This window comes from Zeugodacus cucurbitae, chromosome 2 (assembly GCF_028554725.1).
Source record: "Zeugodacus cucurbitae isolate PBARC_wt_2022May chromosome 2, idZeuCucr1.2, whole genome shotgun sequence".
In the NCBI taxonomy this organism is placed as follows: domain Eukaryota; kingdom Metazoa; phylum Arthropoda; class Insecta; order Diptera; family Tephritidae; genus Zeugodacus; species Zeugodacus cucurbitae.
The window spans coordinates 25247053-25260587 of record NC_071667.1 but is presented as its reverse complement, the minus strand read 5'-3'; the positions used below and the strand labels follow the sequence as shown (position 1 = coordinate 25260587).

At 32.1% G+C, this 13535-nt stretch overlaps 4 protein-coding genes across 11 annotated transcripts in view; 1 reads left to right on the top strand and 3 right to left on the bottom strand.

The window, feature by feature from the left end:
* Positions 1-718, bottom strand: part of Tm1_1 (tropomyosin-2) — a 41783-nt gene extending 41065 nt beyond the window's left edge. For 7 of the 8 annotated variants that reach the window (XM_011185774.3, XM_011185773.3, XM_029040882.2 and 4 more), the window contains exon 1: positions 558-718. The gene's annotated coding sequence lies outside the window, so the exon portion shown is untranslated. Of the gene's footprint in view, positions 1-480 lie in introns of all 8 variants that reach the window. The other variant, XM_054225251.1, reaches the window with a different exon arrangement.
* A 9028-nt stretch (positions 719-9746) lies between these two features.
* Positions 9747-11247, top strand: LOC105213158 (18S rRNA aminocarboxypropyltransferase). Its single transcript, XM_054225293.1, has 2 exons — positions 9747-10684; positions 10909-11247. Exons 1-2 carry the CDS (start codon positions 9870-9872, stop codon positions 10958-10960), a joined length of 867 nt encoding a protein of 288 aa, XP_054081268.1. The 5' UTR covers positions 9747-9869; the 3' UTR covers positions 10961-11247.
* On the bottom strand, positions 10989-12699 carry LOC105213160 (nuA4 complex subunit EAF3 homolog). The gene is made up of 4 exons (XM_011185778.3): positions 12527-12699; positions 12330-12447; positions 12157-12269; positions 10989-12103 (listed from the first exon to the last, which is right to left on the bottom strand). The coding sequence occupies exons 1-4, from the start codon at positions 12552-12554 to the stop codon at positions 11151-11153; spliced, it is 1212 nt and encodes a 403-aa protein (XP_011184080.2). The 5' UTR covers positions 12555-12699; the 3' UTR covers positions 10989-11150.
* A 112-nt stretch (positions 12700-12811) lies between these two features.
* On the bottom strand, positions 12812-13402 carry LOC105213161 (cytochrome c oxidase assembly protein COX16 homolog, mitochondrial). The gene is made up of 2 exons (XM_011185779.3): positions 13209-13402; positions 12812-13140 (listed from the first exon to the last, which is right to left on the bottom strand). Exons 1-2 carry the CDS (start codon positions 13325-13327, stop codon positions 12966-12968), a joined length of 294 nt encoding a protein of 97 aa, XP_011184081.1. The 5' UTR covers positions 13328-13402; the 3' UTR covers positions 12812-12965.
* Between the last annotated feature and the right edge of the window lie 133 nt (positions 13403-13535).

Below are 13535 nucleotides of genomic sequence, written 5' to 3'. Positions count from 1 at the left end.
AGTACGTATTTCTTTATAAAAATATTTTTATCATTTTCCTTAAAATTCAATTAAATAACCATTAATAATATAAATATATGTATCTACTACTCAGTTTCAATATTATACTTAAGAAAATTAGCTAGTTTCTAAAAAGAAAATATTACATAACACTGCGTTCATAGCTTTTTTCTTGCCGAAAGCAATTTTTAAAATGCACCTTCAAAAAAGTGTAAGTTTATTAACTCAAATACACTTTTTAATTAAATAACAAATTTGTTAAAAATATTTTTTCATTAAAATTAAAACACTTTCATAGAAAAAATTGTCTCTAAAAAGTGCTACGATTTGAAAATATGCAATTTTTAACCCACTTTTTATCACCAACACTACACACACCATACACAACTTGTGCTCGTTTCGTTAGTAATTTCAATGAAAATAACAGTTTATCAGTTATAGTATACTCCTTTTCTCTGTGGTTAATTTGCTTTACTTTACTTGATTTTACTTTAGAACACAACACACAGTGAGTCAGTGAGTGACAATCAACAGTTAGTCAATTGGTCAGTACTTACAATATAATATTATCGGAGTTATCCGCGACTTGAACGGATTGTGATGTTCAACTGAAAATTTTGTGAAAACACTTTAGCTGTTCTGCTTGAATCTGTTCGAAACGAAATGCTGCTGCCACCGCGACGGCCCAATTGCATTGGTATTGGTTTTGTGCACACTATGCGCTTGTGTGCGTGCCATCGATCGTACGTTGAGTGCGGTATGCGGCGCACAGTGGCACACACATGCATATCTAGCATATATTTGTATGCATGTATGTGTGCATGGGTGTACATTGCGCGCAAGGCTATGGCGGTATTTGCTGTTGCTGTTGCTGTTGGTGTTGTTGCTTTTAATTTGAACGCTTTTGGTGGCACCAAACCAATGCCGGAGCCACAGCAACAGAGGCCGCAGCCGGCGCAATGAAACATTTGCACGATCAGCGAAAGAAACCAAAAAACGCACAAACATCTGTACACACACGTGCATAAATATATACATACATACATATGTATATGTAGGTGTACGTAAATATATTCTTAAAAATATATATCGACAAACTTCAACAACAACAACAACAACAACCATGTTATAATATCTGGCTGCGCGCGTACATATGTATGTACATATATGCGGCAGTGTTGTTGTTTTTAATTTTTATTTTTATAAAAAAAATTATTTTATTCTGGCAGTAAGTAAAAAATACGAACGCTTTTGATATAAATTGTATATGCTCGATATGTATATTGCATATCTACATATGTACATATACATATATTTACATACATATGTATGCACTAGTTGGGCCTGATAAATGCAAGCGGGAGGAAAGGACAGCTTTACGATGTTCAAATGCGCGCCAAGTGGGCGGAAAAGGAGGCAATACAGTACTGTGACTATTTAGATTGACTTCAGTAATTATATACACATCTAATTATGTATGTATGTATATATCAAGATTTACAACTGCATCTAGGTGGCGTCATATGGTCCTTGGCATTTTTCGTAAATGCTTTTTATGCGTACCTAAAGCTTCAAAACAAACATGTTACAAAGAAATTTTTTAAAAAATATATGCAAAAAAAAAAAATAAAAATAAAATACATAAAAATACACGCAAGTATATACTTGTACCAAAAAAAAAAATACTTAAGAAAATTAAAAATATATTTTATGCTAGTCTATATACACACAAACAAATGTACATGGGCTGTACCTGTTTGTTTATGAATTTTCGAAAAATTAAAATATTATTTTTTACCCAAAAATCCACTTTCGTCATTTCTTCAACCCACTCACCAAACCATACGACGTCTCAGTTTACCAGGCATCCTCATTTCGTTTCGTTGTAGTGGTTAATGTGCCTGTATTGGTTAACTTTGCGCGTGTAGTGGTGCATTTGCTCGGTCTGGCATTTTCAGGCCTCTCCGTTGGAAGATATATTTTCAGAAAATTTCCCTGCTTTTCTCTCGTTTCTAGTTTTTTATTTTATTTTTTGGATTTGATTATTTCTGTTATATCGATATGTATTTTCACATATTTCCATTCTAGCGTAAGAAACGAAAAATATCGCGCTCGCCTGCAATAGCCCGGTATTTTTAGCCATTGTCTCTCATTATTATTGTTTTTTGTTGTTGCTGCTGCTATTTTGTAGAATGCGAAAGCTGCACGTATTTATTGGACGAGAATTTGTTGTATTTCTAGTTATTAATATGTTGAAAATGAAATGAATTAAATATAGAGAAAGACAAACAGTTTTTTATATAATTTGAACAATTAAAATAAAGGCCGACTAAACTTAAATAAAATCTTAGATAAAAGAATATCTAAGCTTTTATAGCCTCTTTTGCAATTGGATTTATTTATTTATTTTTTAATTTTCTAACCATTAAACAGTAATTTCAGTATCTAGGATCAAATAATTTATTATTATTTGTTGTATTTCTCAAAGGAATTTTATGAGAGCTGCCGCCAGTACTTGGACGAATATATCTCTAGTTGTTAATTTATCATATAAATCGGAATATTATAATTTAGCTTTCCTAAGTGATTTCAATATTTGAACTCGCAAGTTATTCTATAACATGAACAGTGTAGAAAGAATACAAGACTATTTCATTATTATTATTATTTTTTAATTTTTTATGTCTTAAATTCGTGAAATATGTAACTTGTTTATAGATCTTAAAAACTTCAAATCTGTAACTTTTACTCATTCCTAACTTGAATTTGTAGACCTGGTTTTAGTTTAGTATGTATTGTTCTACACTATTATTAATAATTTGGTTTGATTGCACTTAATTAATATAAAAATTTCTTGAACTTTTGCCTCTTTTTGGCAAAGCTTTATATTTTTCTATTTTCTTTATTATTTTTCTATACCATATATCCTTTTCTCTTCTAATGTTAGATAAGCCGAAAATATGAACTGATAAGAATTAAAATTAAGTTCTATTGAAGGTATCTCACTATCTGTTGAACACAGAGATTACATCATTATTAAACCGATTAGTCGCTTGATATTGGGGTTGCAGTTGATTTTCCATAACTCGAACTTCTATAATCCGAAAATTTCCACAACTCGAACTGTTGAAATTCCTTCAATAACTCGAATTTCTCGACCAAAGCATAGTACAAAATTTAAAATTTCACTATCGAGGCAGAATTTTAAGAGTCCCACTATATCGTATGGAGGCGAACAAAAAATGCGATATTCCACTTAGGGATTGTATAAATTATGTAACAAAAGCATGGGATGCGGACTTCAAGAACCAAACAATAGCAAACTGCAACAACGAAGTTACAGAATACATGTTTTAACGTATGTACATTAAACATTATGCGAATTAAATAAATAAAACGTTTGTATAAATCTATATTTTACAAATTTTTGAAACATTTTACGTTTTAATGAAATTTCTACAAATTAAAGTCTCTCTAACTCGAAATTATTTTTTTGGATTATGGTGATTCAAGTTAGGGAAGTCCAACTGTATATCCATTTGAATTAATTACTGTAGAGTCAAATTGGCATTTTCAGCGATATATGTATGTACATACATACTTAGACACCATAGAAAAGTTCAGAATAAGGTAAAAAGAACACATTTATTAATGATATTATAATTGTCATAATGAAATTTTACATTTCTGGCGTTAAGAACTCAACAACAACATATCGATTTAGTAGCTTTGTAACATATTATTTTTTGGAAAGGATTTCCTTGCTTTTCAAATACATATTATACGAATTCTAACTTTATTTATGATTCTGTTGCCGTATATTGTTTTGTTGGTATGTTAAAAATCATATTAAAATTTATGAAATCCTTACTTTTCACAGCTTTTAACTAATAAATGTTTTTTTCTTTACTCTGAACATTAACCCTAGAACTATAATGTACGAAAATTTTACGTACATATATGGAATTTTCAAAATAGAAATATTATTACTACAGTGGAACTTCCATAACTCGAAGTTCTCCATAACTCGAAGTATTGAAATGGCAATAGAAGTAAAATATCATACAAAATTCATTCCGTAAATCAAACTTTTCGACTAGGGAAAAATACAAAATATAAAATTTTACTATCGAGACAGAATTTTAAAAGAGTCCCTTTATATCTAATGGAGGCGAACAAAAAATATGATATTACACTTATGGATTGCATAAATCATGTAACAAAGTCATGGGATACAGACGTCAAGAGTCAAACCATAGCAAAGTGCAATAATCAAAATTAGAGAATACAAGTCTTAACGTATGTACATAAAACTTTATGTGAAGTAAATAACTAAAACTGTGTATAAATCTATATTTTATAGTTTTTTGAAAAATTATATGTTTTAATGAAAATTCTATAACTCGAAGTCTCTCTAACTAGAAGTTTTTTGTGGATTATGATGATTCGAGTTAGAGAAGTTCCACTGTATATAATAAAATGGAATGAAAATATGTTCTTAACACGTTACGGCTGCCATATCGTAGGTTTTCGTGCGACACATGAAAATTCATGGGATTGTTCGACATTCAACTTGTCTGGCATTTTATTAAAATAAAATAATTTTATAAAATAAAAAACAAACATAAAATGAAACAGATAACAATGAAGAACCGCGAAACATTTTTTCGTACTATTTGATCAGTGCCACGTCGCACAAAATCGATAAAATAAACAAGTAAGGAAAGGCTAAGTTCGGGTGCAACCGAACATTTTATACTCTCGCAATTTATTTAGAGATTTACCTATATTTTCGGTGAAAAATTACCCTTAGGCACTGAGTACTTCATGTTTGATATCAGGGGCCTTGAAAAGTAATGGTTCGATTTTGACAATTTTTCCACAAGTGATGTCACAGCTCAATTACAGTATTTGTGTAAAGTTTTATTTCGCTATCTTTATCGGTTCCTTATGTATACATTATAAAGTGAAAGAATCAGGAGGATTCAAAATTAAGTTACATGGGAAGTAGGCTACGCCTTGTAAACCGATTTTACCCATATTCCACCAGTGTCATCAGGGTGTCAAGAAAATATTATATACCGAATTTCATTGAAATCTGTCGAGTAGTTCTTGAGATATGGTTTTTGACCCATAAGTGGGCGACGCCACGCCCATTTTCCATTTTGTAAAAAAATTTTAGTGCAGCTTCCTTCTGCCATTTCTTATGAAAAATTTGGTGTTTCTGACGTTCCTCGTTAGTGAGTTAACGCAATTTTAGTCATTTTCAACCTAACCTTTGTATGGGAGGTGGGCGTGGTTATTATCCGATTTCTTTCATTTTTGGACCGTATAAGGAAACGGCTAAAAGAAACGACTGCAGAAAGTTTGGTTGATATAGCTTTATTGGTTTGCAAGATATATACAAAAAACCTATTTGGGGGCGGGGCCACGCCCACCTTCCCAAAAAAATTACATTCAAATATGCCCCTTCATAGTGCGATCCTTCATACCAAATTTTATTTCCATAGCTTTATTTATGGCTTAGTTATAGCTCTTTATGTCATTTTGGTTATCACCATTTTGTGGGCGTGGCAGTGGTCCGATTCCGCCCATCTTCGAACTTAACCTTCTTATGGTGCCAAGGAACACCTGTTCCAAGTTTCATTAAGATATCTCAATTTTTACTCTAGTTACAGCTTGCACGGACGGACAGACGGACAGACGGACGGACGGACAGACAGACATCCGGATTTGAACTTTACTCGTCACCCTGATCACTTTAGTATACATAACCCTATATCTAACTCGTTTAGTTTTAGGACTTACAAACAACCGTTATGTGGACAAAACAATAGTACTCTCTTTAGCAACTTTTGTTGCGAGAGTATAAAAAACTTTTCGAACCCGAAATAAGCCTCAAACCCTTTCGGGAACAGTAAAAAAGTAAATATATATTTACACCAGTTTAGAACGAAAGAAGTGCTTGGCACCCGGCGAAGATTTTCGTCAAAACCGCTTGGCAGACAATATGTTAAAGAGTAAATAGTTTGATCAAATAATCAACTTAGCAACAAAATGGCTTTTTATAATATACGTAAAATTTACGTACATTATCGTTATGATTCTAGGGTTAATCCATAAATCTAATATAATATTTCTATAGAATAAATTGAGATTTATACCCCTAGTATAATGATTTTCGCCCATCTGGCTTTCTTTTTTCTTATATATCCCATACTAAACGTAATAATATTGATATTGAATATCCCTACCAGAAGATTTCCCAAAATATTTATGTGAAAATATTTTGATTAAGATTATACTATTCGCTGGATACAGCTATTGGTATGTACATACATATGTATATTCTCACGGCACTAGTATGATGAATAAAGTGATTTGTGTTAGTTTACTTGGTTTTGATATATCTCGGAGGAGAAGCGAAATGTAGTAAGGGAACTAAATAAATACATATATGACCTATGGTACAAGTTAATTTTATACTAAATATGTGTGCTATTCATTCACGGTTTCGTCGTCAATTTATACAGTTTTAATTGGCCCCAAAATACATATTTTTTGTTTAGACAGAGTTATTGCAACAGCTTTAGCAGATTAAAACACGCACAAGAGACTTTATAGATTATCTTTCTTTTATATTAGTTGACTCTAGAAAATAATTTTTGTTTCCGAGTTATTCTGTTTAGAATGTTTTATTCCAAAATTTCATATTATTCTCTTGTGGTAAGCGATATATTTCTTATATGGTTATATTAAGGTTAGTGAAGGTGTGACCGATTTTATTTAATTTTAGTATCAAGTAGTTAAATAAACAAGTTGAAAAGAGAACAATACCAGTACGTATACAATTAGTTGGTTAATAAGTTAGTTCAAAACAACAAACACAAAATTCATCACGGGCTCTAATTAGACAGTGAATCGAATTTCCGAAAAAATATAAGAGTATATTTACTTTTCTGATATTTTTCGACAGTAAAAAAAGTATTTTCGTGTAATAAAACAACAATGATATAATTTTAATCAGTGCTAAAATTTTATATTTATCAAAAAATCAGTCGACAATTGGTCGAAACTCTCGGGTACTAATTCAAAGAGTAATGACATTATAAACGTAGAATGATTGTAGAAAGAAACCTTTATTCAGTCTTCAAGTACGCATAATATAAATTACGTTTTGTTAAAAAAAACTTTAGAATTTGACTAGATGAAGCTATTTGCGTATTTTTTGTGGTACAGTTTAGACAATATATGCAAGTGTATATATACAGATAGAATTATGTATGTCTGTACATTCACATTCATTGATATCCAATACACATTTCGTTTCCAAAAATAATTTTTGTTTGCATTAATTTGCTCGCGAGATTTCTCAACCTTGTTGCCTGCCTTAGGATTACGTTTATAGTATTTAACATAATTTCATAAAATGATTATTGATCAGCACTTTTTCACATGTGAGCACAAATACACAAATGAAACAAAAGCAAACAAAGTAAGAACACTTGTTCGAGGAAAATATGAAAAATAATTTGAAAAAGCAATACTAGTCGAGAAAATCACCGCCATAAATGGTGAAAATTGATGCTAGCCCAAAATGCTGTGGCCAATTACGAGGCATTAAAGACCATAAAGTTGTTGCCTCTGTTGATAAATTCAACAACAACTTGCTCTACAAAGCTGCGAGTCAATATTTCAGTATGTATGTACATATGGGAATATACATATATAAATATTTTTCAATAACAAAAAAAACATCAAGTCTATCTAAAAATAATAAAATTGTGTATAACTTTTGTATTGTTGTTGTTGCCAAGCCGGCAATAACACATAGTGACGATGGCAACAACTAGCATAAGCATTGATGAAATATGACGAATCTCATTATAGAAAACCCAACAAACACACTGCAGGATACATAATCAATTTTATTGTAGTTAAATGTTTAGAAGCAATCCATTTTTCTTCATGTGACGATGATTTTTCCACAACAAGAAAGGATAAAAGTAAGTATAGGATTGGGGGAGATGTATGGAATTGACCAGATCTATGGCTACGACCTTCATGGTCGGGTAATGGAATATCTATTCCATCGTCATCGATTGGGGAATATGTATATATATATATATGGCTACGACCATAAAACGGTTTGTTTAACGTTGTAACCATTTAAATTGAAATAAATTTTGATATGAAAAAACCTTACATACGAGAATAACGGTATTTTGAAATCTATTACTAGAAGAAAGAAATATCGGCTTTATTATGCTTTCATTTGGATCACTCACAAATTTTGGAAGTGTTGTTTTATTCATTTTTTTTATATCTCTTATTTCGTAAATCCCTCACAACGATTTCATACAAATTCGGACCGCCTCTTTAAATATTTACAGCTTATTTGGCAGCAGATAACTAAAACATAATAAAGTTATAGAAATAATATTCTCAAATACTTAATTTTCATAAGATTTCATAAGTACTCCCACTATGAAAAGCACACGCCGTATATATGACTGGGTTATGTTATTACACACGATCTCTCGTCATGAAACAATAATTTATTGAACGTTCGTTTTTTCTTACATGCATTTGTTGAAGTTTTGCGTTTGTAAATCTCACAAGCAAACGAATGTTGTCGTTGCAAAAAGGAAATCTAACTTTGAACTACTTTTGCCTATATGTCCAAAAGTAGCGGTCAAGGTGAACTCCTTTGTTAAGTTGGCTTGTCCTTTCGTGGACACTAGCAGATAGAAATATAACAACATAAATGCAGAAAAATTAATCAAAATAAAACTATTTGTGAACTTACTAAGTTACTTGGTAGTATTATTTAAATAGGGATTAAAATCAGTTAATCGCTTTTAAAATGAAATATTTGTTTTTTTTTTCAATCATCTCAATTTCATTAAACGTCATCTAATTAGATTTTGCACTAATTATGATATTGAGATATATGTAAGTATGTATGTATGTATGTATGTACATATATTTCAATCTATAATATCATTGTTAATCAGCAGACATTTGCGAGTATATCTATGTATTTACCAATTTTGTAGTATTTTCTTTAAATTCGCTAACATTGATTTGAACGCATTTAAATGCAAACAATTAACAATTTAGCATTGAAATTAGAAATAGATGTTTTATTGACTTTACGACATCTGATAGCTACAATTTGGCAAATTCATCTTGACATCTAACTGTAACTTTATTTTTGTTTTGTGTTTTTTGGCAATGAAACTAGTATAACATATTGACCGCTGGCATTCGTTCTTTACTATAAATATTTATCTACATTTTGTAAATAGGAAGTACATATGTGAAGATATATACCATATACAATTTTAGCAAATGTACATATTTCGAGGTACACTCAAATTCTGCCTCCTATATAATTAACGTACATACAAACATAATGAAAATCGACGGTAAAGGATGCATTTTATAAAATCTATTTTTCCGAAATAATAAATATGTGACCTGGTCTACGAAAAGAGAACGTGCGAAAACTAGTTTTCTGGGAAACAGCTGTTAAAAATAAACAACATCTCATCTTCCGTAGACCAGGTCACATATTTTAAAAGTTATGATATGCCTCTGTCTTTCTTTAAACTAATAACTTTTAAGTAGAGTAGATTTACACACATTTATTTTTGTTAAAATTTCAACTTTAATTTAATTTAAGTATAATATTTTAAGAATACATTAAATTGTATAGTTTGTGAACAAACCTAAAAACACATGTGTCAGTAATGTCAAAAACTGTAAACAAAAACATAAGTACACTAATCAAAGCACATTTGGAATTTTCTAATTTTAGTAAACTACTACTAAATATCTTCGAGTATTAAAATATAATTTGAAAAATGAGTGCCCGCAACCGTGGCAAAGGAAAACGTGGAGGAGGAGGGCATGGTCAATTTCGCAACGTGAAATCTAATCGCAACTGCGAGCGTCAATTTGCACAGCGTGAATGCGATCTGGCTAGTGATGATAGTGATAGTAGTTCCTCATCCTCGGACGCTGGTATAGATGGTATAGGACATCCACCGGATTTTCCTATTGCTATGTGGGATTTGAATCATTGTGATCCAAAGAAATGTTCTGGCCGAAAACTAGCACGCCTGGGTCTAATTGAAAATTTGCGTTTGGGTCAAAAGTTTCCAGGTCTCGTACTTACACCGGTTGGTGTAAATTGTGTCAGTCCGCTTGATAAAGATATAGTTGGTGCAGCAGGTGTAGCAGTGGTGGATTGTTCATGGGCTAAACTTGAAGAGACACCCTTCAATCGCATGCGTAGCCCTCATCCACGCTTGCTACCATATCTTGTGGCAGCTAACCCAATTAACTACGGAAAACCCTGCAAATTAAGTTGCGTGGAAGCAATTGCAGCTACGCTTTACATTTGTGGCTACGTGGAGGAGGCGCAATGGTATATGGGCAAGTTTTCATGGGGTCATTCTTTCATAGAGCTTAATGAAACACTGCTAAACAGCTATGCTGAATGTAAATCTAGTGAAGAGATTGTGCGGGTGCAAAATGAATATCTAGAGAGGGAGCAAGCTGCACATAATAAACCAAAAGATTTTAGTGAGTTCTATCCCACGAGCAGTAGCAGTAGTGATGAAGAGGAAGAAGTTGTCGAAGATAATGCAAAGGTTTGCGAGCAAACTGATGTAAAGTAAGTTTATGTTTTCAGAATTGTTTTTTAGTTTTTTTTAATAAAAAAATTTTTAAACATTAAATACATACATGTTTCAAGTTTCTGTACACTACAAATCGTTGAAAGAATCATAGTAACGACACGAGATTTAAGATTTAGAAAAAATTTATTCTAATTTATGAACTCATACATAAGTAATATTCAGATATTAATTAATATATAAATTCAATTTTTAAATACAGCATGAAATCTACATTTGGCAATAGATTAAAGAAATCATTTATTAAAGTTTGATATCACTACAAAGGGGACCCTCTACTAAAATTGCATTGGTATGCTGGTCGCACATTAAAATACAATATGATGTGCAATGAATATGCGATGAATTCCTTCCTTCTGTCGACTCATGAATCCAAGCAAGAATTTATTTTATAAAAGTGACATATCCATTGGCACAACTCCAAAATCCGCAGCACATTTAAAATCATTGAGTATTACGATGGTACTCCGGACTAACATTGACAAAGTTGGTCATGCTGAAATAAGTGGCGCTATTCTTCACAAGGAATTTGAGAAAATCATGAAGATGCACTAATAACATCTGCATTGACTTTTCATCTAATGCGGAGAATCCCAACATCGATCCAAGTTTAACGAATAGACGTAGCAGATGAAAGCCACCATACAGCTTGGAAAGTGGTGTTTCGGGATGTTGTTGCAATATTTCCGCGTATTGGGGTCGTTCAAATTTATAGAGCAACTGTGAACCTATCATTACATTAAAATATTCAACAACACCATTCAGCACATCGTTAATTGCTACTTCTTTGGAAGCATTTGTCGATTTTGATGTTTTCTTAAAGGCAATATATTGATCAACAATATCCTGAACTGTAATTTTTGCAGGAATGTCGAGCAATTTGTGCTGGCGTGTAATAGCATCCCAATCATCAGCAAGGCATTGTTTCAGCTCGTCTGGTATTTTTATTTTTACCTCCACTTTGGAAAGGAATGTTTCTTCATTTTCCACACATGTATCCAAACGATTTTGGAGAGAATTGCCAGTACTTGTACTTGTAGACGCAGGTGTTATTGGATTATTACTTGTTCCCACTCCGCTACCATTCGATTTGTCACTTGCATTTGAAGTTGATCCTCCACGCTTCTTTTTTGGTGGCTCTTCTTTGGTTGTTTCGTCTTTATTACCTGCAGAGGGAGCAGTAGTATCCTCCTTTGCACTACCGTCACTATCTTTGGCGACTGGGGTACTTGTTGTTGGTTTTGATCGATTACCTCTTCCGGAGGTTGATGGTGCTGCCAAAGGAGTAGTATTTAAATCTTTTGATGGCGTGGATGCACGCGATTCACTACTGCCACTAGCCGTACCGTCCTTCGAGGTGGCTCCAGCCCCTTCACCCTTCTTACCCTTTGGTGTGCCTATGTAAACACAAATATTTAGCAATATAATACGTTTGGATGTACTAACTTACTCTTCTTATTTTTCCCGGCTGCATTTGAATGTTGCTTGAATACTTCCTTTTGACGTTGCACATTTGCTTCATTGTACTTTAACACACGGTTCTCCGGCACCCATTCATCCCAACTAAATATTGAAAAGGCTTATTACTTTTAAGTGATTAGGAGAATTAACACAAATACTCACTTTTTGTTCCAGCCGGCGTAATGAATGTAGTACTTTATTTGTTTATCTTTAGTAATTGTACTTTTCAGAGCTTTGGCTTCGTAAATAAGTGGTCCATGGAAACATAACACTTTTTCGCCTATATTTTCAATAAATTTTAACAATTAGTTACCAATAAAAAGTTACAGAACTGTTTATACGTCACGAATAATACATACCCTCGGCGAATTTAAGTTTGGGTGTCATTTCACTTTGAGAAGTTATTTTGATATTTTTTAGTAAACACAAAGAGTAAAATTTGTTTAAATTTTAAGTTTATGAATGTTGTTTTGTTGGTGAAAGTGATTAATTCTCACGGATTGTATATTTTCAAGCAGCTGAGAATTTTCGTTGATATGTCAAAATGTTTAGTCAATTTGATGGCATTGCCAACATAACAAACTATTTTTTATGAAGAATAACTGTTCTCACTTTACTGTTCACAATAATAAAATTACTGTAGCTAGAATTACTTTTTAATTTATTTTATAAAGTCAGTACAATATTACGATAAAACACTTAAAATCTACAAATAGTGGATATATTAACGACAATCGTTACACACTTTCTTCCCACATTCTTTTACATGAATTATTGTGCAGGGATATTTTATCTCTGCTATTGTGTTTCCTCCCATGGTCTAGGACCGCGTTTGTTCTCCCAGTCATCAATATTCAAGCTTTTTATACTTTCATATTCTTTGTCCAGTGTCACTTCCTCTGGTTTTTTCATTGTCACACCATATTTTTCCATTTCTTCAGGACTTACCGGCTGCTTACGAGAAAACTCATATCTAAGAAACAAGAGTAAAGTCAGCATTGATATGAACATTAAATAAGGTTAACAACAAACCATCCTTACCTTAGGCGGGTGAACTGTTCTAATCCAAACGAGCCTCCAACCATTAAAACTAAAAAAGGCACTCCATATTTCACAGATTTTCTTTTAAATATAACATTTAATTTCTGTGAAAGCGACATTTTTACGCACCGATTAATATTTACATAAATGTAATCAGCTGTGCAGGCAAATCAAGGATGCCGGACTGCAACATAAAGAACAATTTAAAGAAATAAAAACTAAAGAGCATATCGCGTAGTAATTGTGTTTGTGAGTGCGCTAAATTATTTCAGATTGCTCAATAATACTTATGAGCTATGTTGTGTAAAATAATAGCTATTCATGAAA